This window comes from Macrobrachium nipponense, chromosome 38 (genome assembly GCF_015104395.2).
Source record: "Macrobrachium nipponense isolate FS-2020 chromosome 38, ASM1510439v2, whole genome shotgun sequence".
NCBI classification, from domain to species: domain Eukaryota; kingdom Metazoa; phylum Arthropoda; class Malacostraca; order Decapoda; family Palaemonidae; genus Macrobrachium; species Macrobrachium nipponense.
The window spans coordinates 9,660,536-9,687,104 of NC_061098.1; the positions used below are offsets into that span (position 1 = coordinate 9,660,536).

The 26,569-nt window shown below is 42.0% G+C and overlaps 1 protein-coding gene across 4 annotated transcripts; it reads right to left on the reverse strand.

The window, feature by feature from the left end:
• Positions 1–4,005: 4,005 nt before the first annotated feature.
• LOC135209612 (N-methyl-L-tryptophan oxidase-like) lies at positions 4,006–21,128 on the reverse strand. Of its 4 annotated transcripts, none has more exons than XM_064242308.1 (9): positions 21,024–21,128; positions 11,355–11,495; positions 10,364–10,499; positions 8,607–8,790; positions 7,750–7,878; positions 6,881–7,066; positions 6,142–6,224; positions 5,880–6,026; positions 4,006–5,069 (listed from the first exon to the last, which is right to left on the reverse strand). In XM_064242308.1, exons 2-9 carry the CDS (start codon positions 11,487–11,489, stop codon positions 4,837–4,839), a joined length of 1,233 nt encoding a protein of 410 aa, XP_064098378.1. In that variant the 5' UTR covers positions 11,490–11,495; positions 21,024–21,128; the 3' UTR covers positions 4,006–4,836. The 4 variants fall into 4 exon arrangements, with proteins under 4 accessions (XP_064098378.1, XP_064098379.1, XP_064098377.1 ...); XM_064242309.1 differs by lacking the exon at positions 21,024–21,128 and adding an exon at positions 20,401–20,620; XM_064242307.1 differs by lacking the exon at positions 21,024–21,128 and adding an exon at positions 20,397–20,615.
• Between the last annotated feature and the right edge of the window lie 5,441 nt (positions 21,129–26,569).

The window sequence follows — 26,569 nt, forward strand, 5'->3', positions numbered from 1 at the left end:
GGTAAGAGCGGAAACTTGATCCATAATAATATGATGCTATCATAAATATATATGAAAATGAACAATACTGCACTTGCTATTTTCACTTTCACAGCAATAAATCGTAAGGATTAATTCCCGGGTAAGAGCGGAAATTGATCCAAAATTAAATTTGATGCAATTAATAAATGAAAATGAAAAGAAAACTGCATTGCGAATCCACTTTCATTGCATTCTATTCATACAAAAAAAGAGGCTCTTGCCGAGCGCAATCAAGCTCTCGGCAACGAACGCACAGGGCAAAAATATAATGAAAAAAAGTACTTACATCTTTCAATTACACACTTTCGCCCAAAATACATGACTCGGCGTGAGTGCGCCCGCCCTCGGCACCGAGACATAATTCAAGGGTTCAATTCATGAAAAGAGCGGAAATCGCCGTCTCTACGGCGATAGCTCCATGTTGATTCATAATTAAGTAATGAAAATGAAAACAGTGTACTTACAGTTTCATTTTCAAGTCAACCAAACCATTAGTAGAAAACACAATATAAACAAAGCATACGACGATGAAGCGGGCAGGCAGAGAGCGATGACGAACACGTCCTTCACACCCGCGGCCGAAAGCAAAAGTGGTTCTTCACCTCTCGGGCGCGCGGGCGCGCGCACGATCGGACAAGCAGTTAACTACCAGTTTCCCCTCCCTCGTTCGAAGCTTACGACCGTCCCAGCTGCCGCTAGTTACCTTCCTATTGTTAAAGGACCGAGGGTTTGTATTACGTATCGGAACAAACAACATTTTGTTGCCTATATTAGTGAAAGTATGAACATTTTTACTCCCGGGGTCATGGTTTGAACTGAAATTCATTTTTACCTTGTAATCGGTGGTTTTATCCTTACTGCCATCGCAACTGAAACTCCACAGAGCTTATTTGATTGTAATCATACACATTTTGGTCTTAATTCATTCCAAATAACACTTGAACCACGTTGCTGTTCCTGGTTCCTAAGCACTCACTCCACAAACACAGTTACGAGCAGCAGATGACTACACTGTTTATGAGGTGCAAAGCTTTATTCCCTTAATTGTTTACTTTGCTCAGTATTTAGTTTAACTTAACTTTGTTACTTCAAATGTTTATTTAAGTCATGTCTATTATCCCTTTTTTCCAACCAAATTGCCCCTGAAAAATTACAGATATTTCTGAAGTACAAGCAGACGACAGCAAAAAGACTCATCGTTGCCAATGTACTGGAGCTTCACATACACCAATGCATTTACAAATCGTTTCCATGAATTCTAGTTGTCATAGTAATGCAGTAATGATAAAATTGCGGTAATATGTATATATACTACACATAGATACGCTAATTTCACTTATTTCCCCGGTAAGTCTTATACCCAGTTTGGAGGGTAAACACATACCAACTGACAACACTGATAAACAATTGAAGAGCGCAAAATGCTGCAAAGAATGCTGTAGTCCCCTTGAGGTCGGGTTTACAATTGTTGTGATGAAAATGCCCTAGCGTCTATGGGTACAAGTGGTGTGCGGATTTAGCACAGGAAATGGGAAGTTTGTTGACACAAGCGATTCCGCAAACATTGAGATGGCGTCAATCTTCTAAAGTTTTTTAATCATAAGCAAAATTTTCTAAAGCGTTTTGGGGTAGTGTGCACTGCGTTAGCCACACTTTGGTAGATCTAGGGTACCTATCTGCAGCGGCCCAGACTATGGCAGTTGCGGTTTTTCTATACAGTTTTACCTACTGAACAAGAATTTTAAGTAATATTTGTTCAGACGACTGTAATTAACCCCCAGGGGCCAGTACTAAACACTGCGAAATACATTGGACACCCCAATCCCTAGTGGATGTCGTATCGGCGGTTACATTTCTAAAGAATAGTTCCACACGAACTGCAAGGAACGTAACCACGGATACGACATCCACTAGGGATTGGGGTGTCCAATGTATTTCGCCGTGTTTAGTACTGGCCCCTGGGGGTTAATTACACTCGTCCAAATAAATATTACTTTAAATTCTTGTTCAGTAGGTAAAACTGCATAGGAAACGTCAATTGCCATAGTCTAGGCCACTGCGGATTGCTTCTGTAGAAATACCCACACTTTTCATTATCCTCTATTAAAATCTTAAAATATGGCCTTAATTTATTTCTAACTTTGGAGAAAAAACTTACTTAGAAAGTAGAGTAGAGGTCTTGACAACAACTCATGACTGATGACCATCTCCGGTGTCAGGACGCATTAAAAGTACTTTTTTGGAGGGTGACCAAAACCGCGGTAGTCAGTGAGTTGGCCATTCCACTCGGCTGTTTACCCTACCTAACACTGTTCAAATGAGTTTGTTTGTTTGTATGGTGCTTTTACGTTGCATGGGACCAACGGCTCTACGTGACTTCCCAACCATGTCAAGAGTGAATTTCTATCATCAGAAATACACACCTCTCACTCCTCAATAGAATGGCCAAGAATCGAACCCGCGACCACCGAGGTGGGACGCCAACACCATACCAACCACGCCACTAAGACGCTTGTTCAAATGAGTGCTGGGAAGGCTGGGAAAGATGGTGGATTGTCCGTGGTTAGAACTGCCAGCCACGCGATTGCTGCCATATTAGATTTCAAAACTGCCTTGAAAACATATTTTACGAAGAGCTCACATGCTTATTTTAGTTCCTATGGGGCTTTCACAGGTAAGACAAATGAAAAAGAACATGACAGACGACACTACCTAGCACTTGTCTACATCAACAACATGGCCTACCGTACCTACCTACCTACTAGCCAGTTTCCAACTCTCCTCAAGAAATCTCCTTATATAATATCATATGAAATGGTGTATGCTGAGTAACAACTGTATCATGTGCGTATATACATTATGAATAACTTTGTAATACCTTAATTGGACGTTTTAACAGTTCGCAATAGTGTAGACAGGATCACATGTTGACATTAGCTGCTCTTCTTCTTCTCAAATTTCAGGCGCAGAACTTGAACTACAAATCAGATTCTTAGCTTTGTAACGGCAACTCATTCTACCCTCCAATAACCTTGTTGCCTATGATAATATTGCTTCCTTAGAAAATTAACTGAACCTACGCCAAAAAGGATATTGAATTTCAAAACAGGATATTTTCTAGTACACTCTAACACTTAGTCTCTACGAGGTAGACGCTATCTAACCTTTCACACTACATTATGGATAGTACAGTAGTAACAGAATTGTCAGCTCAACCAGCCTTGAGTAAATAATTTCTCTGGCTTTTTTTCTTTCTTTTTAAGTTCTGGACACTTCCTACTTTATTTTTTTAATATAAGATTTACCTTTTCTGAACTAAATTACTTTCATTGTATAAGAATTTACCAGCTTTTTCACGGGTCTCTTCATACGATAGTTGTAGTGCCACTACCACACTACTTTCCTTTTAGTATGCCAAGCCACATTTTTTTTAATTGACAAGTCCTTCTTGGCATCTGTTCATGGCTTTCAATTTTAAAGCAAAAGTCTTTACTTTTTCTTTAATTTCTAATTTTCTTTTCTTGCATTTCTAAACTAGTTTTATTGCCCATCTTCTTTTCACTAGTTATTACCTGTGTCCAGTTTTGGTTTTGATTATCATATTTAGGTATGCTTAAGCAAATAACTTATTCCTCGTTTCCACCACTTATCTCCTTTTCCTTGGAAGTGACTGGTCATCATTCTTATTTTCTAAACTTAGGGTAATGTTTTACCACACTTGTTTCAACAGGTTACTCCTGTTTGACTCATGTAGCAAATGCTACTGCAATTTCAGTGGCACCTAATATTTTGCAATCCTTCAGAGCTTTTCACATTAGGTCCACAGAAGGAAAAGAACACTTAAAAATTTTAATGACCTTACTTCCCATACACTGAAAACATCTTTCATGAAGGTCTCTCTCACGGGGAAAATGAATACAGTATCAGACTCTTGGTCACTGAGAGATGGCCATTTCCCTTAAAAGGTTAGACAAGACAAAAAAGGTTGGAAGGATATTTATTATCAAAATACAGACTCACATGACGCATACATGTATGCCAAGACAACACTGAAAAATGTGCATCATTTACAATGCTGAATGTATAATACTATATTAAAATGAATGTCAATAAAAAATACTGTGCCTGAGTGAAGAGGAAGGAACACAGTAAAGTGTGTCAAGATATGCATACAAATACACATGCAGGATAGCCTATATGCTAGGTATAAACATCAAATTTACATAAAAACTCAACCATGTATGATTCAATTTACGGGCATTCATTTTCTAATACACAAAATTAACTAATTTCCTATAATTAGCCAACAACTTGTTATTTTTTTGTGTGTGCAAATTCAAGCACTCATAAATTCACAATTATCTGTTAGTTATCCATCAGGGGCAGAGAGGGAGGGAATACTAGTTATAATATGTCTTCTGCTATGCCTAAGCTGCATTTGTTTTCTCTTGCACATTACAGTAAAATTACTATCTAGTTGCATGCTATGTCCCTGCTTTTTCTGCCATATGGTAGCTATATAGTGTGATAACATTTAATACTTACCTGTACACACAACAGCTTTTTTTCTCAAACTTTCCTTGTTAAATTGGGAAGGTCTTCTATACCATGTGGCATAGAAAGCTTTAAATTTAAAACTCCAACAATCAACAATAACCCATTATTTCTATGATGCTTAAAAAAATTACTGCAGCAAAATACTTAAAATGACTTCAATAAACCACAAATAAATAATGTACTGTTATAAAACTTTTACTACCATCTCATTAGTGGTTTCAGTTTCAAGCACTGTTGGTGTACAAATATCCCTTAACACTAAATTTCTTTCCATTTGATTCTGACTCGGTCTCTTGGTATTTCAGTGTCCCACTCTCCTAGCACAATTAAACGAGCTGCAAGTCTTCCAATTTCAGGACACGATTTGGCTGCATAACCATTGCCACCAAGAGCAACTCCAAATCCTTCTGCAACCATGTCAATGTATGGTTCATAATCAGGAGTGTGAGCAGTGACACACCCATCTCCGAAAACTTTCTCCACTTTCAGTCCTACAACAAATGACATTGGAAAATTGCACTTCAAAAAAACTGATTGAATAATATGAGTAAATATTTTATAATAAACATATGTACAAAAACTACAACACACTATGAATTTGAAAAAACTCTAAATTTAATGAGAATTCAAAATGTCCTAAGTCTAGTATGATGATCCATATGCCTTAGTGTATAGTAATGAGACATTTTAAGCAATAAGGAAAACTTCCTTGATGGCAAACGACATAACAAAGGAAAGGCTGGTTTAAAAATAATGTCCATTAATGTGAACCACAAAACAAATTAAAGTCAGGTTTAGAAATAAACTTCATGAAAGATGAACCACAAAACAAGGAAAGTTTTGTTTAGCTATAAAGTTGATGGTCAAATTTTAGGATTTAGGGCACCGGCTCCTCTCAAAGACTGAAAATCAGCAAAACTCCCAACTCCCAAGCCTATAGTCTTAATACTTTAAAGTGCATCACTGGCCATAAATTTTATATACTATATACTAGCTGGAAGGCTAATAAATATTCAATCAAATGAAAATCCTGCATGAACTAAATCTGCATACCACAGCCCTGCAAAATTTGAGAGTGAACTTAGATATGCAATCATTAGAGATGCAAAACTATTTTCAACAATTTCATTAGTTTACCTTATCCTGCTAATTCCTCTTAACAAATGTTTAACATAATTTGTTAGGTATTGCCAACCAGACTTTGATAGATCATGATTACATTAAGGGACACATATGGATGTAGGACTCCTTGTATTAAAAAGCAAACACATCTAAAGATATGTGTAAACAGTCCACCTTACCTGGTATCATGTGACAAATATACTGAGCCAGTTTCTCCACGCACTCTGGAATACCAGTGCGTTGCCTGAACCATTCTGCTACTTCTTCAAGTGTTTGTTTCTTACCCTCATATGCTCTTGCATGGCCAAGTTTCAAATACCAGTTACCTAATAAGGAAAATAAGTCTTAACATACAAATGTAATTCAAATTTCATCTTTTAGTAATATTACACCAATTTCAATCAAATCTCATCTTTTTGGCAATACAGAACCATACATTACCATCAGGATATCTAATAGGAGGTATTATGTAGGCACCATCAAGTGTGTCGAAGCTGAATTTCGTTATAATCGTGGGCATACACCTTGAAAAGCAGAAAATCTTCATTATAAGCTACACATTACAATTTTTAAGAACTTCACCTGATTCAAACTGGTAAACATACAAAATATACTTTATTGCAAATGTATGCCTGTAAAAATGGCCAACCGAAACACAATTTATCTACAAAATATTCAGTTTTTTTCTAAAAAGTTTTTCCCATACATATCAATTACTTTTAGTATAGCCTACTTCATACACCTTGCAATGTTAGAAGATAAAAAGATCAGGAGACCCAAGTAGGTAGGTAGGAACATTTACTTATGTTCTTTTGATCCTATAATGAAAGGGAGCTGAGGATGACAAATTCTGAAACCTTTCACGAATTGTAGTCTTGTACTTTACATACTGCCCAAAAGTAGACTCCAGCTCTCCTACGATGCTGTGGGAAAATAAGATCTAATGACCTGTTGCAAAAATTCACCATCATCTCTAAAGTACTATGAGGTTCAGGATACCTCCAAACATTTCTGGTCCACAGAATTGAAAGTTCCATCCCTGCAGGAATCACATGAAAAAATATTTCAATTGGTTATTTTTCAGTAATTCGAGTAGGATGATGAATGTCATCTGTGGTATGAAACACTATACTATTTATAATAATAATTTAGTAACATAAACTAAAAAGAAAATACTTACTTTAACCTTTCGACTTCTTCATTAGGGACCTGGAGGAAGGCAACAGTCTGTGTTCTGAGGTCTAAATCTGGAACTTTATTTGGTGTGACACAGTCAAAAAGCTGTTTAAATCCTGCATAAGCACCAGTAGCCACAAGAACTGATTTTGCATGAAAGACATTCCCTTCTTCAGTCATCACTTCCCATCTGAAATGAAAAGATTACAATGTTTATTGGTCTATATACTTATTATCTGTTTACTGATTCATGCAAAAGTCAGTGAAACATCCAGTCAAATGATTTATTTAGCTCGTAGCTCAGGTATAAAGAAAAGAAGCAAGGAAGCAGGAAAGAAGGGGGGTGTGGCTTACTTATGAATAAAAAAATGAGATTTATAAAAGTCATGAATAACAGCATTTCAGTTTGGCATTATGGGGAAAACAAACAACTACTGAACACTGAACAGTGAGGATTTTAACCCACTAAATAACAGAAGTGTATGATTGATGTATGAATGTTAGGATTGATGGCTTTGGGATGAGCTAGGCCCTTGGCTATGGGAATGTGGAGCCTTGAATAATACAAGATCAACCAATAATTTGGTGGTGAAACCACTCTAAGGCTGAGACTGATAGGGTTAACTTTCAAAATATCCATTTCCTACCATATGCCAAAGGGAATGGGAGATACCATCTTTCCTTTCTTTTAGGTGCCATAAGTTTCCAGCTGATGGCCAAAAAGCTACATTTAACTAATGAGTTCAATAGGAAAGTTAAACCTTGGCAAATGTTATTCCTCACATCTTAAAGATATGGCATGCTACTTAAGCACATTATTCGCAATTACATAAAACTGCGACATATTAAAAATACCTCTTCCTTTTACCATACCTGTAAGTGGCTGACTTTGAAGAGGCCGGTTTTATAGTATATACTACTTCTGGAATCAACTTCACTCCATTTTCAACAGCAACCTTCTGATGTGCCTTTACTAACCTTCGCGCACTTACATAGCCAGTTCTATAACAAAAGCATAACAGACATAACACAGAATGAGAAAATGCAAAACGCAAGCTGTCATCCACCCACAATGGATAATTCAGTATTGCATATTTAGTATATATTAAACAAATACTTTACTAACTAAAATGAGAACACTATAACAACTTAACAACTCATTTTCTAATTCCATCATAATTTAATAACATAAATTTAATGAGCAACTGAATCATTCCCTCGTGAAGTGAAATTTGTACAATATCTACAATACATGTATACGTACAGGCAGTCCCCAAGTTACGTCGGGTTCAGGTCACATTGTTCCAGACTTATGGCACTAGGCTCACAGTGCCATTAACCCTGATTTTTCAGCAACATAAGTGGATTTACAGCACGTTACCCGCTTTACGTCACCATAACCTGGTATGGTGCTGTATTATAATTATGATGCTTCGGGTTATGGAGGTTTTCAGCTTACGGCATGCTGCCGGGGACGGATCCCCGCCATAAAACGGGGACTGCTTGTAGTACCATTGATAGAATTCAATTAGAAAGTTTTAAACCTAAAATTCTGCAATATCAATATAGTATTTGGTCATTTCAGGTAAAAATCATGTCATAAGCCAGCAAACTCATTACATCAAACACACCTTCAAATATAGTATGTACTTTTACTGGATTGCCATTCGATGTGAAACAAACAATTAACTACAAAAAGCTACTACAGTTCATATGCAGTATTAACTCACCCTTCTCTTTCCCAGATGATAAAAGCATCTTTAGGTAGATTTAAAAATTCAAAGTAAGTCTTCCAATCTGTTGATACATCTTCAACCTGGAGACCACACTGCTCAATAGTATTCATAGTTTGCTGAGCAGATTCTTCATTTTCCATTACAAAAATAAATCCAGTCTCATTGTAGAAGTCAACACCTACAATTTAATAAGTACCGATGAAAATAATTACTCCACCGAAACACACACATCTCAAATTGCACGCTTAACAAACAGATGACATATATTACTTTCACTTTCCCAAGACCCCTGCATCCCTGAAACTGTGCACTCTAGTATAACAGAAAATGCCTTAACAGAACACTCTACACATGCCTACAATCAAACAAACTGCTTATACCCATATAAACCCTAATACCTCTTATGGTAACCATTAATCATTATACATGGCAAAGAATAAAAGATAATCATGGATGCAGTACTCCTTATGCAATAATAAGAAGAAAAAAAATGTTTCAAAGTAAATGAACAATTTAAGTAACACTTTTTTTTCTTTTTCTTCCTTTGAAGAGGGAAATTGTAATTGGCATTTGCCTTTGCCTTTTGAGCTTGTCTTGCACCTGTAGTAGTGGCCTCTCCTATAATTTTAAGTTTTTTTTTAGATTAAGTCAACGCCTAAGTTGTTTCAACCATTCCTATTGGCTGCAAATGGCTTGCTTCCATCTTAATATCAGCCTTACTGCACAAATGCTTTATTCAATTTGCTAGAGATCTAAGCAAAAGATATTTCTTCTACCCAACTGTAACTAACACTTCTAACCTTTTCTGGTCAAGAAGATAAATTATCAACCCTCTAAGGCTTGATCTCACTAGCACTAGAAACACTTCTAGCACTTTGGAACCACTGCAATTTAGTATCAACCTGCTTTGTGTAACAAAGAAAAGACTGAGCACAAAGACTGCAAGGGAGATAAGCCACAGGAAAAGGCTACATACAAACTGAGTGTGGATCATGTATGGTACTGTAGATGTGGGCGCTGAGGGGGAATAAGGGTGATGCATGTGTAAATACTGGACGTAAAAAGGGCAACACGAGGTTATTAGTTGTAGACATTTTGTTCTGAGTGTGCTTTTGCTTGGTGTTATGGTGTGCACAATACGAATTTTGCTTTAAAAAAAATTTTTCCCTGCAACAACCTCTGCATGAGCAGATTTACAAAAAGTGGACCTGAAATTGCTATAATTTGCATATTCTGATACGTATATCTAGTGTATGGATAGGGATTGTTCTGTCATTCCAAATAATAAGAGTAAATGATTACAATATATGTACAGTATACTATGTACCTAATGATAAATGCCTCCAGAGTTAAGTATCACCTTAAGGAAAAGAAAGGAAGCAACAGGAAAAGATTATGAGATTCAGTCACACAGTAAAACTATGCTTTAACAGCGAATTATCAATATAATAATATTGAATTTGGGCAACTGAATACATTCAACTGCCAAAAAGTTTTGTAAAGAGACTTAGCATATAGTCACAGGTATCAAGAGATGTTCAATGCATTGTCCAGAATCTTTCCCATCGAAATAAATAATACCTGCTGATCATGTGCTTTTCAAAATATAGGTGACCACTGGAGACATTCAACATGAAGAAAATGTTAATGCCTTAACCTTTTTGTGCAAGTATCATACAGACAAGGTCATATTTCACATTTCTGTACTGTAAACCAAGGGCCAGGTGCATGAGCATGCTTCCGATACTGACCTGATTCGTTTTCAAGTTGCCTATACTTCAGCATTGACTGCACTGCAAGGACAGACCAAGTGTGGGAATCTGATGCTCTGCGACACATCCGTCCTTCGTCATACCAGCTACCAAAGATTTGCCAGTCCTCCCGAGTCTTGAAATAACATTTTACTTTTAAAGGTAAAATTGAAACAGATATGCACTGGAATTATTTGCTAAATATTCAGCTACTATAAACTTTTCTTCATGCTTTTGGAACGACTAAATAAACAAAAATCTTCACTAATTTATATTTACTAACTGTACCTACCAAAAACAATTAAAAATTCTATGATGCTTCTATTTTGTAAACCATGCATCTAGCAGGGCCATCAGTGCACTGTGCAACCCCTTTCATTCCTTTTGCTGTACAGTACTGTACCTCCATTCATAGCCTCTTTCTTCCATCTTACCTTCCACCCTCTCCTAACACCTGCTTCATAGTGCAACAACAAGTTTTTCCTCCTGTCCCACCTTTCAAACTGCCTTTGCTCTCAATTTTTCTTTCAGCCCTGAATGACCTTATAGGTCTCAGTGCTTGGATTTTGGCCTAAATTTTATATTCCAATTCCAATCCGTAAAACATAAAAAAAATTTCCACGAATAATGTATACATATATGTATATGTTCCATAGAGAAATCCGCAAATCAGTGAGTCCGCAAATCCAGAATAGGCAGGGGTTGAATATGAAGAGCAAAGTAATAAGCACTGTCGTATATTAATATATAATGAAATTAACAAAATATGAAAACATATTACAGGTAAACATCTGAATCATAAAGGTCATCACCATTACATTACCCTCATTCCTGCTTCCAATCTGAAACACAAGGGCAATTCTATCCAACATAGTTAACACTGACCATTCACTGGTCCCAAAAAAAGGTCCCTGGATTACTACACTAAATTTAAAGTTAAAAACTTTTGACACCATAAAAAAAATATAAGGTATATTATTTCAGTTCTTACCTTAGGTTCAGGAGGACCAATAAGACACACAGATTTCCCAGTTATTTTAGAAGCATGATAAGCTGCAGCTGACCCAATCATACCAGAGCCAATTATAACCAAATCGTAAGCCTCCATGGTAATTTCACCTCTCATTCATCACTGAAAAATTCAAACTAACTTTTAAAAAATAATCATAGGTATTATGAAAGGGTACAGACCCATCATTTACAGTCACTGGATTACCATTAATACTGTAATATCTTCAAATATGACAATTTGTCTAAAATTGCATTTTTCCTAACTATACAAACCTGAGGTCCTTTTACAATAGGAAGGTACTAGCGGCAGCTGGATAGGTCGTAAGCTTTCGAACAAGGGTTCGGTAGTTAACTGCTTGTCCGACAGGCGCGCTGGCGCTGCGCGACTGGGAGGTAAACAAATCACTTTTGCTTTTGGCCCAAGCAAAAACTGCAGAGTGAGGGGTGGCATGAGGTGGGGCTATGTGTAAAAGGACCTCAGGTTTTGTATAGTTAGGAAAAATGCAATTTTAGACAAATTGTCATTTGTTCCGACACGGCATACAAACCTTCGGTCCTTTTACAATAGGAAGACTCACTTCTTGGTGGGTGGAATCTGAGTCTTTTGTGAACAGACTGGTGTTCGCCCAACCTTGGAAGCCTCCCTGGTCGTAAGAGCGAGGGCGGGATCCAAGCCTCTGTCCGATTGATCGGGGTGTGCACCGCAGGATCAATGGTCAGACCTCTGGACCGAGTACTAAGAGAGAGGCAAGCGTATCTCTTCGTACCAGCAATGTAAGAACTTGTTCCTGTACAGGAGCAAAGTTGAAAGTCATGGTTTTGACTCTTGTAGGCATCCCCCCACCTTTCCCCCCCTTGTAGAAGAAGTGGTGATATTCTGCTCCCATCCCTCGTGAAAGGGATAGGATGGGGCTCTGTCATATAGCTCACCGGCATCTCGTCCTTATCCAGCAGGGTGATGACCGTATCCCTCTACCCACAGGTAGAGGGGAAGAAAAAGATAGAAAGAGAAGCCAGTCACTTTCTCATCACTATCTATTCATACAGTCACACCAGGACTCGATGCTGTTCAGCCTGCTAGGGTCTGGGTTAGCTAGACGACGTGTTGAGCAGCCACCACGGGTCCTAAGGAAACCGATCCAAGGACCTATGGGCAATATCCAAGAGGTATAAGGAAGTTGCCGGTGGTCTGGTTGTACCAGACCCCTGCCTTCCATACCTGCGCCACGGAGAAGTTCTTACGAAACGCCAACGAGGGGCCAATACTTCTGACTTCGTGAGTTCTCGGACGGGACGTACGGATGTCGTCACTACCATCAGCCTCATACGCCCTCCTGAAGACCTCACGCAGCCAGGACGAAAGAGTGTTCTTTATACTTCTTTCTTGTTGACCCCGTTGCTAACGGAGAGGCGTCGACACTCAGGCCCGAGGTGTCGAGTTCTCTTCAGATAGCGCCGTAGCGTCCTCCCAGGACAAAGCAGCATCTCATCCACATCATTATCTGCATGACGCTCCCGTACTCTCTTCGCCGATGCCAGGTCCAGCAAGACGAGGGTCATTTGAGTTCCCTGGGTTGGCAAGACCTTTGGAAGCTGCTCCTAAGCAAGGAGATCTCGAACGAGTTCGAGATGTCCAATCCCGTCAGTTTCAGGAGGAGCGACAAGGCGGCTCTGTATCCTTGACTGTGGGAACTTAGAGGAGCTTCCTCGGCGAAGAAAAAACGAGGAAATCCGCTACCTGCTGAAGAGTGGCTCTGAGAAGAGATAGGCCCCGTCTACGACACCAACCACAGAAGACGGCCCACTTCCCATGGTTACCACGAGCTGCAGAGGAACTGACCGGACGTTTCCCAGCCATCTCTGTTGCTGCGCTACGAAAAAAGCTTCTCGTTCGCAAGAGAAGGTGGATAACAGCCAGCCGTGAAGACGTAGGGACTGGACTGCTCGGTGGTACCGCTCGACGTGTGGCTGGCCGAGAAGGTTGTGCGAATGGGGAATCTCTCTCGGTTCTCTTGCGAGAAGAGCCAGCAGGTCCGGATACCAAATGGCCTGTGGCCATTTGGAAGCCATCAGGATCATCCTGAGATTCGGGATGACCAGTGCTCGACTGATCACCTTGCGAATCAGGCTGAACGGGGGAAAGGCATAGGCGAAGAGGTTGTCCCACGGGTGTTGAAGAGCGGTCCTCTGCAGCTGCCCATGGATCCGGCACGGCCGAGAAGAACCCCTGGAGCTTCCTGTTGTGCCGGATGGCGAACAGATCCTCGACTGGTCGCCCCCACAGGTCGAAGAGCCTTTCCGCCACGTCCTGGTGTAGAGACCATTCGGTCCTTATCACCTGATCCCGACGGCTGAGCGTGTCTGCTACTACATTCCTTCCCGGGAATGTAGCGTGCCGACAGCTCTATTGAGTGTGCCTCGGCCCACTCGTGCACCTGCCGAGTCAACTGATACAACGGGAGAGACACTAGGCCCCCCCTGTTTGTTTTGTGACGTAAGCCACCACCGTGTGTTGTCGTACATCAACACCACTGAGTGTCCCATCAAGCGGTCCTGGAACTCTTGGAGAGCAAGGAACGCTGCCTTTAGTTCCAGTACATTGATGTGAAGGTGCTTGTCGTTCTGCGTACCACACTCCTGAGTCCGCAACTCTTCCAGGTGTGCACCCCATCCCACCTCGGTCGATGCGTCTGAGAGCAGCTGCATGTCCGGGGGGAGAGTGCGCGGAGGCACTCCTCTTAAGGGGTTCCTGTCGTCCAGTCACCTGGCTAGGTCCTGCCTCACCTCCTGTGTCAGTGAACCATGGTAACGGCTTGGGGGATCCGTCGCCTGTTACCAACTCTCCTTTGGTCTCCCTGAAGAGGCCGCAGTGAAGACGCCCGTTAGGGACTGGCTTCTCGAGTGACGACAGTCCGATCACGACTTGCCATTGCTGAGCTACCTGTTCCTGACGAGACAGGAACTGGTTGGCTGCCTCCCTGAATATGCTACCGTGTCGATCAGCATACCCAGGTACTTCATCCTCTGCTTGTGCTCGAGATCGGACTTTTCGAAGTTCAGAACGATCCCCAGATCGCGACAGAACTCGAGCAGTCGATCCCTGTCCTGTAGCAACTGCGAGCGGGAGCTCGCCAGGACTAACCAATCGTCGAGATACCTCTCAGACGGTATCCCCCGCGCGAATGGGCCCAAGCAGACACCAGAGTGAACACTCGTGTGAACACCTGTGGGGCGGTTGAGAGACCGAAAGCAACGTGGCCTGAACTGGTACACCGTCCCGTCGAGGATGAAGCGGAGGTACTTCCTGGAGGACTGTTGAATGGGTATTTGTCGATACGCATCCTTTCAAGTCCACTGAAAGCATGAAATCGTTCTCTATGATAGAGTCGAGCACTGAGCGTGCCGTCTCCATCGTGAACCGGGTCTGGCGAACCAACCGGTTCGGGGAAGAGAGATCTATCACTGGGCGCCAGCCTGTCGTAGACTTTTCCACCAGCAAGAGTCGGCTGTAAAGCCCGGTGACTGATCCGTACCGATTTGTCTACAGTTCTCTTGCTCAGCATGGTCTTGATCTCCTGTCTCAATGCTACGTCCTTCGATGCCCTGGAACGTACGCCTGCTGTTGGACCGGGTCCCAATGGCTGGCCAGGGCACTCCCCCACTTCCGCAGCAGGTGAGGGGGAATGCCGTCCTTCCACTGTGAACGTCGTCTGGTTGGGGCTGATCGAGACCTGACAGGAGAGAGCCGATACCGCTCCGACTCATTCCAGTCCTCGTCGAGGTCGAAACCTCAGGAGGACCGAAGGGATATATAAATACGATGTCCGAAGACACGTAGAAACGCCTCTGTCGCAGTAGAGGAGGTGAAGGAGCTTGTTCGACCGTCCAGAACCGAGAGAGCCTTCTTGTCCGGAGACGAGGAAGAGCTACCTGGCTCAACCCAGTCGGCAAGCTCCGATCGCTGCAGACCCACCTTCGATTTGGATTCCCTCTCGGGCCCCAAAACGACTCGAGCCGAGACGTGGCTCTGCTGGTGGGAGCGGCGATCCTTCCCCAGAGGTCATTGTGCTGACGAATCAGCGCCGTAACCTCGGCAAAGTTCCTCTGGATCTCGGAAGTCACAGCATCTTGCAGAGTGGGGACCGTTAAGCCCTTCGAACAAGAGCATATTCCGAGAACCTTCCTCCTAAGAAAAGGGGGAACAGCGACAGCCCTCTCGGTCTTCCCCATCCACTTGCGCATACGTCCTGGCCTGGCCGGTCCAAGAACCGTGCCTGGCACGTAGGGCGTCGTGGTGGGATCATGAGGGGCGCACCCCTCACGATCACTCCTCAATAACCTCGCTCCTCCCGTGTAACCCGAGGAGGTTGAAGGTACGGGAGAGGCAGACCTGACGCTCCCTCGTCGCTCGCTGGCAGGACCAGCAGGCTTGGAGGGCTGCAGGCGATCGTCAACCCGCGGTGACGATCGAGCTGCAGGCCTGGTCGAACCGTCTCGCTTGTGGAGAACGGCTGGACTGAGCACAGCGGCCCCGATCTCGAGTGTCAGAAGAGCTGGTGCTGGTTGCCGTACCCGATCGCTCTCTGTGAGAGCGACGGTCAGGCGACCTGCAGGCTCCACTGTCGCAGTGAGGACCGGTGCTTGTCCTCACGGCACGTTCACGTCGCTGGTTCCAGCCGTGGCTGGCACCGGCGAACGGGAGGACCTCTTCCCACCCAGCCTCAGCCCGTGTCGGTCTGGACCCCCGTCACGTGCCCCGGGGTGGTAGCCAGCTGTTCACCTCGCGGAGGTGAGAGCTGGTCTGGTGAGAGTCGCATGAGCGGCTGTCACCAGTCTTCCGCCCCGTGCCGTGAACCTGACGCTGAGCGGACTCAGAGGTCTGGTTCCTGGCTGCACGGTCGCTGGTAGGCGAGCCGTTACACTCGGTACCTCCCGCGGAACGAGAGGCCGAGACGGACCCTGATGCAGTGGCAGAACCACTGACACCAGGCGAGAAGTACCGGTGTTAGCCGGTACCCCTCTGGTCCCCGTAGTCTTCTTCCTTGCGGAAGAAGAGACGGGCCCCGCTCCCGAAGGAGCAGGAGGACCAGCGGAAGGAACCCTCCCGTCCCACCGAGGTGAGACGGGTCCCGAGAAGCTCCCGAGGAAGCTTCTTAGGAGGGAGGAGGCGACCTTCTTCTTCCTCGGCTGTAAAGCCTTAGAAGTCGAAGGGGAAGAGGCGGCGGCGACGACGATGAAGAAGATGAAGACGACGCCCACGACACCTTCCTCCTCTTCTTCGTCAGCTTCCTCAGGACAGACGTAAGATCTGCTATCCAGGGCGGAGCCGGGGCTGCTGTAGCCGAAGCCACAGGGCCCGGACGCACCTGTACAGACAGACCAAAGTCTGGGGTAGTACCACCACGAACAGGGACGACATCAGCAGGTATGGGCATCTCAGGAACAGCAGGCACGGCCAGCACATCATCGGTAGGGACCGCCAGCGCAGCAACGGCAGGAACAGCCCGCGCAGCAACGGCAGGGACAGCCAGCGCAGTAACTGCATGGACAGTCAGCCCAGAATCGGCAGGTACGGCAGGCAGCACCGGAAACACAGGAAGTGGAGCAGCAGCCAGCAACATCCTGGTACCGGCGGCAGGTCCAGGGGCGAGTTCTAGGGCATCGGAAGTGTGGTCGCTGCAGCGCGGCAACCACGAGCGGCGGCGGCACGCCCCCTCTCGGTACGGCGAACGGCACTTCACAGCGGCTGTAGGCAAGACTGTTACCACGTGAGGCGAGTACACCAGGTGAGGAGGGACGTCGTCACCTGGTTGCGTGGTCACACTCCATGGGTGACCGCAGTAGGCCCAGACATAGAAACCGCAGCCCCTGGACACCAGCACGCTCTGCAATTGGAAGGACGCCCATACCTCACCAAGGTCCACTCTCGTGGCAGAATTAGCACCTGCGGAAATAATAGTAGTAGCGATTAATGGGGGGGAAATCCCCTCTTGCGGGGGTTTGATCCCTCCCGCACGAGTGGAAGACCCCTAATACAATTGTACATCGGGCACCGAGCGCCCTCCCCCGCGCTCGACGGATCGGGCGAGGAGAAGAACGCCGATAACCTCCCCCCCCCCTAAGGGGAAGAGCCATCTGTGGGAACTGAGCGGGGGGGGGTCTCGTTCCCCACCCCCGCACAGTACCCAATGTACCCAACAACAAAATAAGAGCCCTAGAGCAATCGTGCCATCGGCACGAATACAAGGCATAAGGATCAATTCCCTGACTGAGCTGGAACTCGAACCAAATAATATTGATGCAATCAATAATAAGGAACAAAATTAAAATGCATCTTGCAAACGATTCACTTCACAATGAAGAAAGGGCTCGGATCGATCGTATTTTGCGCCCTCGGTACCGAGCGCAAGGGTGAAAGGTTTCCATTCCTTACCTTTATGGATCAAGGTTTCTGGAAACCTTGATCCATAATGAATTGATGCAATCAACAAATATATGAAAATGAAAAGACTACTGCGCTTGCGATTCACTTCATACAAATAAAAAAGGGGAAGGATCAATTCCCGTGAATAGCGGAACATTGATCCCAGTCAACAATGCAATCTAAATAAAAAAAAAAAATGAAAATGAAAAAGAACTGCACTTGCAATTTCACTTCATTCAAAAATAAAAAGGGGGAAGGATCAATCTCCGAGTAAGCTCGGAAACTGATCCAAAATGAGTATTGCAACAATAAAAAAATAATATGAAAATGAAAAAGAATACTGTACTTGCCGATTTCCACTTTCATACTGAATAAGTTTCCGTGTCGAGCGCATTCGTTCGGCAACGGGCATACAGGTCAAAAAAATATAATGAAAAGAGCACTTACTTACGATTTCATCTACACATTTCCAAACCCAATATACGCTCGGAGCGAGCGCTCCCGCCCCCGGCACCGAGCATACACAATCCGAGGATCATTCTGGGAAAATGAATTCCCGCAATTACGCCCTTCAGTCCCGGCACTCGGGTAATCGGAGGGCGTTGTGAACCAAGATTCCTTTAATTCACAATTGAATTCAATGAAATGATTGTACTTACAATTCAGTTTCACTAGATACATAGAAAAAGAAAAACACAATCATGCGAAAGCAAACGACGATGAAGCGGGCAGAGAGCGACGATACACGTCCACACGCCAGCAGGCCGAAAGCAAAAGTGATTTGTTTACCTCCCAGTCGCGCTGCGCGCGCCTGTCGGACAAGCAGTTAACTACCGAACCCCTTGTTCGAAAGCTTACGACCTATCCAGCTGCCGCTAGTACCTTCCTATTGTAAAAGGACCGAAGGTTTGTATGCCGTGTCGGAACAAACATTCCTTTATGAATCTAATACTGTACATCAACACCTTGAAGATGATCATGATCACTGATACAGCCAGGTGGGTGCAATGGAGTTGGACGCTAAATTATTAAATTCTTATTATTATAATTTCACTAAAACTACATCTTGGAGGTAAGTACGTACGAGGAACCAAAGACCAATGGTTTGTCTAAAATTGCCTTCAGGGCAACAGCTTGCAAAAAAGTATTGAAGCTTAAGAAAGCATTGTAAAAAAAATTGCAAAATTACATAAGTGGATAATTGCCTACCATGGTTAATAGTTGGGAGAGGTTAGGTACCTAAGGTAGACAACCGAACGGTGACATAGCAGCCACTGATCCCTCCCTCAATGCGGACACCTTCCTGAAAAAATACTTGAATGACTGCCATGAGCATCAGTCAAGAGTTGTGACCTATCTTAGCAGCCCACCGAGACCTCTATTTTCCTCTCAAAATACAAGTTTTCTCCTAAATTACAAAATAATGGCATAGTAATTACCATGCTTTTTCGGGAAGTGGCCGCCTTCCAAGAGAGGTGGTCGCTGTGTCACCGTTCAGTCATTCACCCTAATTGAATATTCTGGTCATCTTACATAATGGGATTTAAAAATAATAGTCAGGCATTCACTAGGAACGGCAATGAATATGATTTCTTACGGCTTAAATATCTTTAAGCGAAGTTGGTCTTACTTTTCATTTACTATTTCCTTGTATCAACCTGAGTTCCTGGATTGGGCTTTAAAAGCAGGGTAAAATACCAAATGGCCGGCCTATACCGTAGCGTGACCACCTTCCCAAAAAAGTATACTTTAACCTGTAACCCAGGATGGACATTAGTCAAGAGCCTGCGTCCGTCGAAGCAACACCTTGAGACCTCTACATTCCTCTCGAAGTCAGTTTTTATCTCCCAAATCACAAATTAAGGCCATAATTTCCGATTTTCGGGAAGGTGGTCACGCTATGGTAGAGGCCAGGTGGCCATTTGGTATTTTACCCCAATAGCTCGTCCAAACCAGACTACACTTTCCTTATTTGGGTCAGTTAAAGTATAATGAGCCTGGCATGTTTGCCAAGGCTCCAACTGCAGCAGGAGATCCAAAAACAAATTTAGATTCAGCAGGAGAACCAAGCTTGGTAGAGAACTGCTGAATCATGAACATTTTATGTGTTCACTACCTATGCATTCACATGGAACCTAACCTAACCTAGGGCACAAAATCCTGTATTAGTATAACAAGAACAAAGATAAATATTAAGATACAAGTCATATAAATGCTAAATACTGTCAGCATCTCGGGAACTATACTATACATTTGCAGGGACATAGGACAAAAAAAAATAATAAAAAAAGCTACTAGCTACCTAGTAATTGTGTTGATGAGAGTACCTTAGTAGGTATACGATAAACTAAGTCATAGGTAGCATTGGTTGCTTAGAAGTTATCTTTTTCTCAGGTGATGACATACATCGAGTATATTTTTCTTTAAAAAATATATTAAAAAACTAGTCTTTCCCAGTTTAGGCCTGTCCAACAATTTACTAGGTAGCTACTATTATTGTCATAGTTAGGAGTAACTTTTGGGTACCGTCTTCACAGTTATCTACAGGGTGGCAATACGTTACAGCTACTTTATGCAAGATCGAGGGCTTTACTTTACCTACAACTTTTTTTAAATTCATCATAAAGGTGAGCCAAAGTCTCCTTGAAATTGCACTTGACAAAACATAAAACTTTTCATGTGTCACTTTTCCGGTAATGCTTAAGCGATCAACGAACAATACACAGTTCCGCGCACATTACGCTGTAAAGATTTTTAAAAGTTTTTCTTTCTTACTGTTTAAACGTTATTTAAACTGAGACCGAATTATTTACACTTTCAGTCGTCATTACTCATTAATATCAAATTATTGAATTTTACATCCACCTGTTTATTTCAATCCTTGAACATTAAACCTTTTCTGCCACAAGAAACTCAAAAAGTACGAGGTGTTACTAACCCTTTTTTTTTTACGAAAATAAAACTCCTGCAGCAGCAAGAGAGAGAGAGAGAGAGAGAGAGAGAGAGAGAGAGAGAGAGAGAGAGAGAGAGAGAGAGAGAGAGAGAGAGAGAGAGAGAGAGAGAACGCAATCCAAAACTACTACATTGCTACAAATAGAAGTGCTATAGCTATCAATATATTATCGTTGAAGATTAGATTTTATCAATAGTACTGATGTGACCTACTACTAAATTAGTAATATTTGATCAATGCAGTTATAACTAAACCCGGAACAGCATACTTACAAAGCTGCAACTTCAACAGAAAGACTACAGAAAGGAGACTGAAGAAGAATTTCTTGATAAGCAACATAAGCCAAACTTGCCAAGTCACGCTGTAGCAATTGTCAACATGACTCTAAAGAATAGGTAGGGGTAACCATAGCCATTGTTAACAACAATAGGTAGCTACGTTACGCAACAACCTTAGATGGTGCCACAATTTATATAACACAAATATATATATATATATATATATATATATATATATATATATATATATATATGCTGCTTCAAAAATCACAGTAGATGCACGTGAACTTCATTATATTAGGCGAATACCAAAGGAAAATCATAGGCAGATCAATACTACCTTCTGCCTACATGATTTTCCTATGGTATCGCTATCTATCTAGCTATCTATCTATCTATATATATATATATATATTATATATATATATATATGTGTGTGTGTGTGTGTGTGTGTGTGTGTGTGTGTGTGTGTGTGTGTGTGTGTGTGTGTGTGAGAGAGAGAGAGAGAGAGAGAGAGTAGAGAGAGAGAGATTGGTGCTACGGATGTTCGGATGTTCGGGGTACTACGAGACATAATTCATGACATGAACTAGGTTCAGGATGAATCAGATCAACTATTAGTAGGTTCCGTTATATAAGGGGAGGAGAAGCTTCCTTAAAAGGTTGTAAAAAACGCAAAGTTGACTTGGGTATTTCAACGTGAAATTGTGTCAGCGTTTACTTCTTATAACGAAGGTATTTTTTAAATTAACCGGAAATTTGTCCCCCTACTTATCCATAAAATTATTTTACTACACTTTTTTGGATGAAGCACTGACCAATTTATCAACTTTACTCGCAGGATAAAAAAAGAACAAAGCACACAATTTACCATACACATACTTTTGCTATAAATGCATTAAATTTTCATAAACACTTATTTAACCGAGTTCATTTTTCTGTACCTAAAATTTCGACTATTGATTTTCACTACGAATTGAAACTAAATGTAATACTTCATTTTCATTTATCCTACTGTAGGGAAAAGTAGGGGAAAATTACTGATGGTGTAGGGAAAAACGCCTTTAGTGCCGTGGCAACACTTCCTCACACGAATGGGTGTGAACAAAGGGAGAGAAAGGGCAGTCTTGGAGGAGGGAACCAATATTATTTGGCAGTAACAAAGACTGTGCAATCCTGTTTGAAGAAACTGGCGAACATCTTTTGGCCTTCCTCCACTGCTGAGGACCCTCTCCACTTCAGAGTTCAGATACCAGTCAGAAGGCTCCTAGGACTAATGCAGAAACCAACTCTGTTACACTGACACTGTGGACTCAAGTCCTTCATGCCTTTTGTTGTTCAAATCCACGTTGAACAAGAAAAACACAAACACCATCAAATCAATAAAGAAGTTTCAAGTTTAAGTCTGAAAGAGAGCAACAAGAAATCTTACCTCTACTGTAGCTGAAGAAGGTTACCCATTTGCAACAAATTCCATCTCCTGCCAAGGAATATTCCAACACGAAAATAGATTGTACTCCAGTAGGAACAAAATTATTAAATTTCTGTTGTGCATTAAGCCTTTCCCTGAATGCAGTGGGTCCTGAGAAAAGATAACGCAATTTTCATTACTGAATCATTGACGAATCTCATAGATTTTATCATCTGGTTGTGTCTGCGTCCTATAGAACAAGAGATTCAGCAACGGGACTAAACGGCTTTACGTGACATCCGAACAACGCCGAGAGAGAACTTCTATCACCAGAAATACACATATCTCACTCCTCAATGGAATGGCCGAGAATCGAACCCGCGACCACCGAGGTGGGACGCTAATACCATACCAACCACGCCGCTGAGGCGCTTGTAGGTGTTTTGACGTTGCATGGAACCAGCGGTTATTCAGCAACGGGACCAACGGCTTGACGTGACTTCCGAACCACGTCGAGAGTGAGCTTATATCACCAAAAATACACATCTTTCACTCCTCAATGGAATGGCCGAGAATCATAATGTACTTAATAAACAGGCTTTACTTCCACAAATTAGAGTTGGTTCAACAATCCTTTCTTATATTAAAACCTTTGCTTCCACAGACAAACTTCTTCCCAGTCTTTTACACACATTCCGCTTCCTTCTTAGCTCCACCTATTTTGACACCATTCTTTTCCTCATTCTACCTTGATTTAACATGATTTATTAAAAAAAAAAAGATTAAATGTAACTGTTTCCAGAAAAAATACACATGACTACTGTCTCTAAATACTTTACATTATAAACTTAACCTTTTACACTATCAGTCCCTGCAGTTTCCCTATCATCTAAAAACCAGCAAATAGCCATTCTGCAATCCATTTTCCTACCTCCACATTTTTTGTACTTTTACCTCACAAAGTGCACTAAATTACCTTAGTTACATTTCCCCCTATATTTCAAAGTAATTCTACAGAAGCAGTCCGCACAGACGGCAAGGAACGTAACCGCGGATACAACATCCACTAGGGATTGGGGCGTCCAATGTATTTCGCCGTGTTTAGTACTGGCCCCAGGGGGTTTAATTACAGTCGTCCGAATAAATATTACTTAAAATTCTTGTTCAGTAGGTAAAACTGCATAGAAAAACCGCAACTGCCATAGTCTAGGCCTCCGCGGATAAGTACCCTAGATCTACCATCAGGAGTACCTAATAAGGGGACATTGTGTATTTCCAACATTCCGGCTCCATTCCAAACACATTTTTAAAAAACAATCTACTCATTTCTCAAAGGAATGCCATCTCTGCTCACAATGAAGTCTCTCTATTCCCTGACTTGGCATTTTAAATCACACAGCATTCTTTCATGCTTCCCACACCCAGCATGACAAATATTTCACTTTCATACCTTTCAAAGCTGGCCCATACACACTATAATGCACGGTTTGTTCTCCTTGCTCATAGTTCCACGTTGGCCGAGTGCATTTCGCGCTCGGCTACCAACCTGGTGGTCCGAAGTTAGATTCTCGGCTCGGCCAACGCGGAACCAGAGGAATTTATTTCTATGATAGAAATTCATATCTCGATACAATGTGGTTCGGATACCACAATAAGCTATAGGTCCCGTCGCTAGGTAACCAATTGGTTCCTAGTCACGTAAAAATATCTAATCCTTCGGGCCAGCCCTAGGAGAGCTGTTAATCAGCTCAGTGGTCTGGTTAAACTAAAATATACTTAACTTGTCTCCTTTCTCATTCAAGCTTACCAATGAAGCTATTAATATGAAGGTAGAGGTTATAAGAATAAGCTGTAAAGAATGTTTTTATTTGAATTACAAAATCCAGGTCCCTAAGAATTGTTCAGATATAAGTCACGGTAAATACTTTGTATTTAACAATTTTGAAATATATTAGTAAAAAAGGATAACTATGCCTTATGAACCAAAAAAATAAAACAGGCTTGAATTACTACATACCAACAAAACAAAGTAGGAAAGGACTCTGTTGAACAGATCTCTTGGCTATTTATGAAAAAGGCATTTGCGGAATGAAAAAGATGCAATGAAACACTTCTGTGACGAGTAACTTCATGAATCTGTAAAAACTGTTGTACACCGCTGATTTACTCGAAGACATCTAATTTCAGCGTCGCCTCCTTTCTTTTTTATTCCTGAAAAAAGAATTTAATATGAACAGCTGACATTATTTAAAATATTTTTTTTTAAAAGATCTTCTATACATAACTGCCAAGTTCAGTCGTACTTGTGAAAAATTTTCCTCAAGCCGTTCACATAAGGTACTTTGCGAATGAGAGTAAAAATGTGTATAATATACTGACTCAAGAAACACACAAAGGTTATATATTTATAAACTTCCAAAAGCAAGAAACTGTCATATCTATTATTGGTCAAGTCTAATAAAACTTACTTAACTATTTAATAGATTAATGAAATTTTCGACAGGAATTTTTCACTCACTTCTAAGAGCATATTTTCCATTTTGGTCAAGTTCTTGTGTCCCTATGTTTGTTTGTATGGTGTTTTTACGTTGCATGGAACCAGTGGTTATTCAGCAACGGGACGGCTTCACGTGACTTCCGAACCACGTCGAGAGTGAACTTCTATCACCAGAAATACACATCTCTCACTCCTCAATGGAATGGCCGAGAATCGAACCTGCGACCACCAAGGTGGGACACCAATACCATACTAACAACGCCACTGAGGCGCTTTGTGTGTCTATGAAACCTAAATGCCCATTGAAATCGCCAAGGACAATACCAGGCAGGTCTGTGGCTTTCTCTATTGCTACATGAAAAGCCCCGTCCACACGGTCGAACTTTGCCCGACAGATCTGACGTCACATTTTCCCGCTTCTGACGTCACATCGAACAAAGTCTGTCGGGCAAAGTTCGACCGTGAGGACGGGGCTTAAGGCACTTATTATTCGTTTATTTCTTTCTTTATCACTAGTTGACATGTAGACTAGAATTATGTTAAATATTGCTGTTCTATAATTAACCTTTACTATTAGAATGTCTTTGTGTTCCGACTTTTCTTTTTCCATCTGGATTTCTCCTTTGGCTCTATACATTATTAGTAATCCTCCTCCTTTAGTGTCGTCTTCATCTCTCATTAAATCTACCACTCTGATGCTTGTTGGGAATAGTAATTTTTGCTGTTTAAGGTGTGTTTCTGTGATGCACATGTCACGAGCGGATTTTTCCCGCCACGACATTACCAGGATACGAGAAGAATAAGACTACTAATATACATATGCACTGTTGTCAGTCTTCTTGCCTGGAGACACAGGTCGGAGAATGGTACTGTCATAGTTGACACGGTAGGTATGAAGACTAACGTTTGCGCTGCCTGGAAAATAGGGTAGGCCTGTCCTACCTGCTATTACATGATACCTATTCCTTGTGTGTATGGGTCTTACTACTGATGAGGCCAGGTGATGTCTTCCCACTGGGAGGCAATTGAAGTGATGATTTCCATTTTAGGGGTATTGAAGAAAATTCCTGGTATTCCGCTTGTTTCTTTATTACTCATTACATCATGCCAAATTTCTCCCAGGCCTAGTCTCCTGGACTTGATTAATTTACCTAGTCTTCAGAACTCCTGAACTAGAATTCTGGACTAGATCCCTTGCAAGGGATAGATAATCATTTGTATTAACAATTTGGTAAAATAGCCAAAATGAAAGGGTGGACAGTTTGACGTCCTCACACTCGAGAGCATTCGTGATTCTTACATGTGTTGCTAGTGTTACCAAAATGCAGACGAAAGATTCAGGGCAGCGCTCCCATACTCAGTGAGAAAAAACAAAACAAGGGACTGGCTACACTGCCACACTCGTCCACAACAGAAACGAAAACTCTTTATAGTTCCAATCATTTACAATAGCAGTGTAAAGATATTAGAGGAGGATGATGAATCAATTCCTAAATAAATCACTAATAATTAAAGGAATATTTTTCCCATTACACACACAATTGTTTTCTTTTGTTATCTCCACTATATAGCTCGATTATTTTTGCTTTTGTCAGTCCCTGGGTGTTTATAAGCTTTATTTCAAGATTTCTT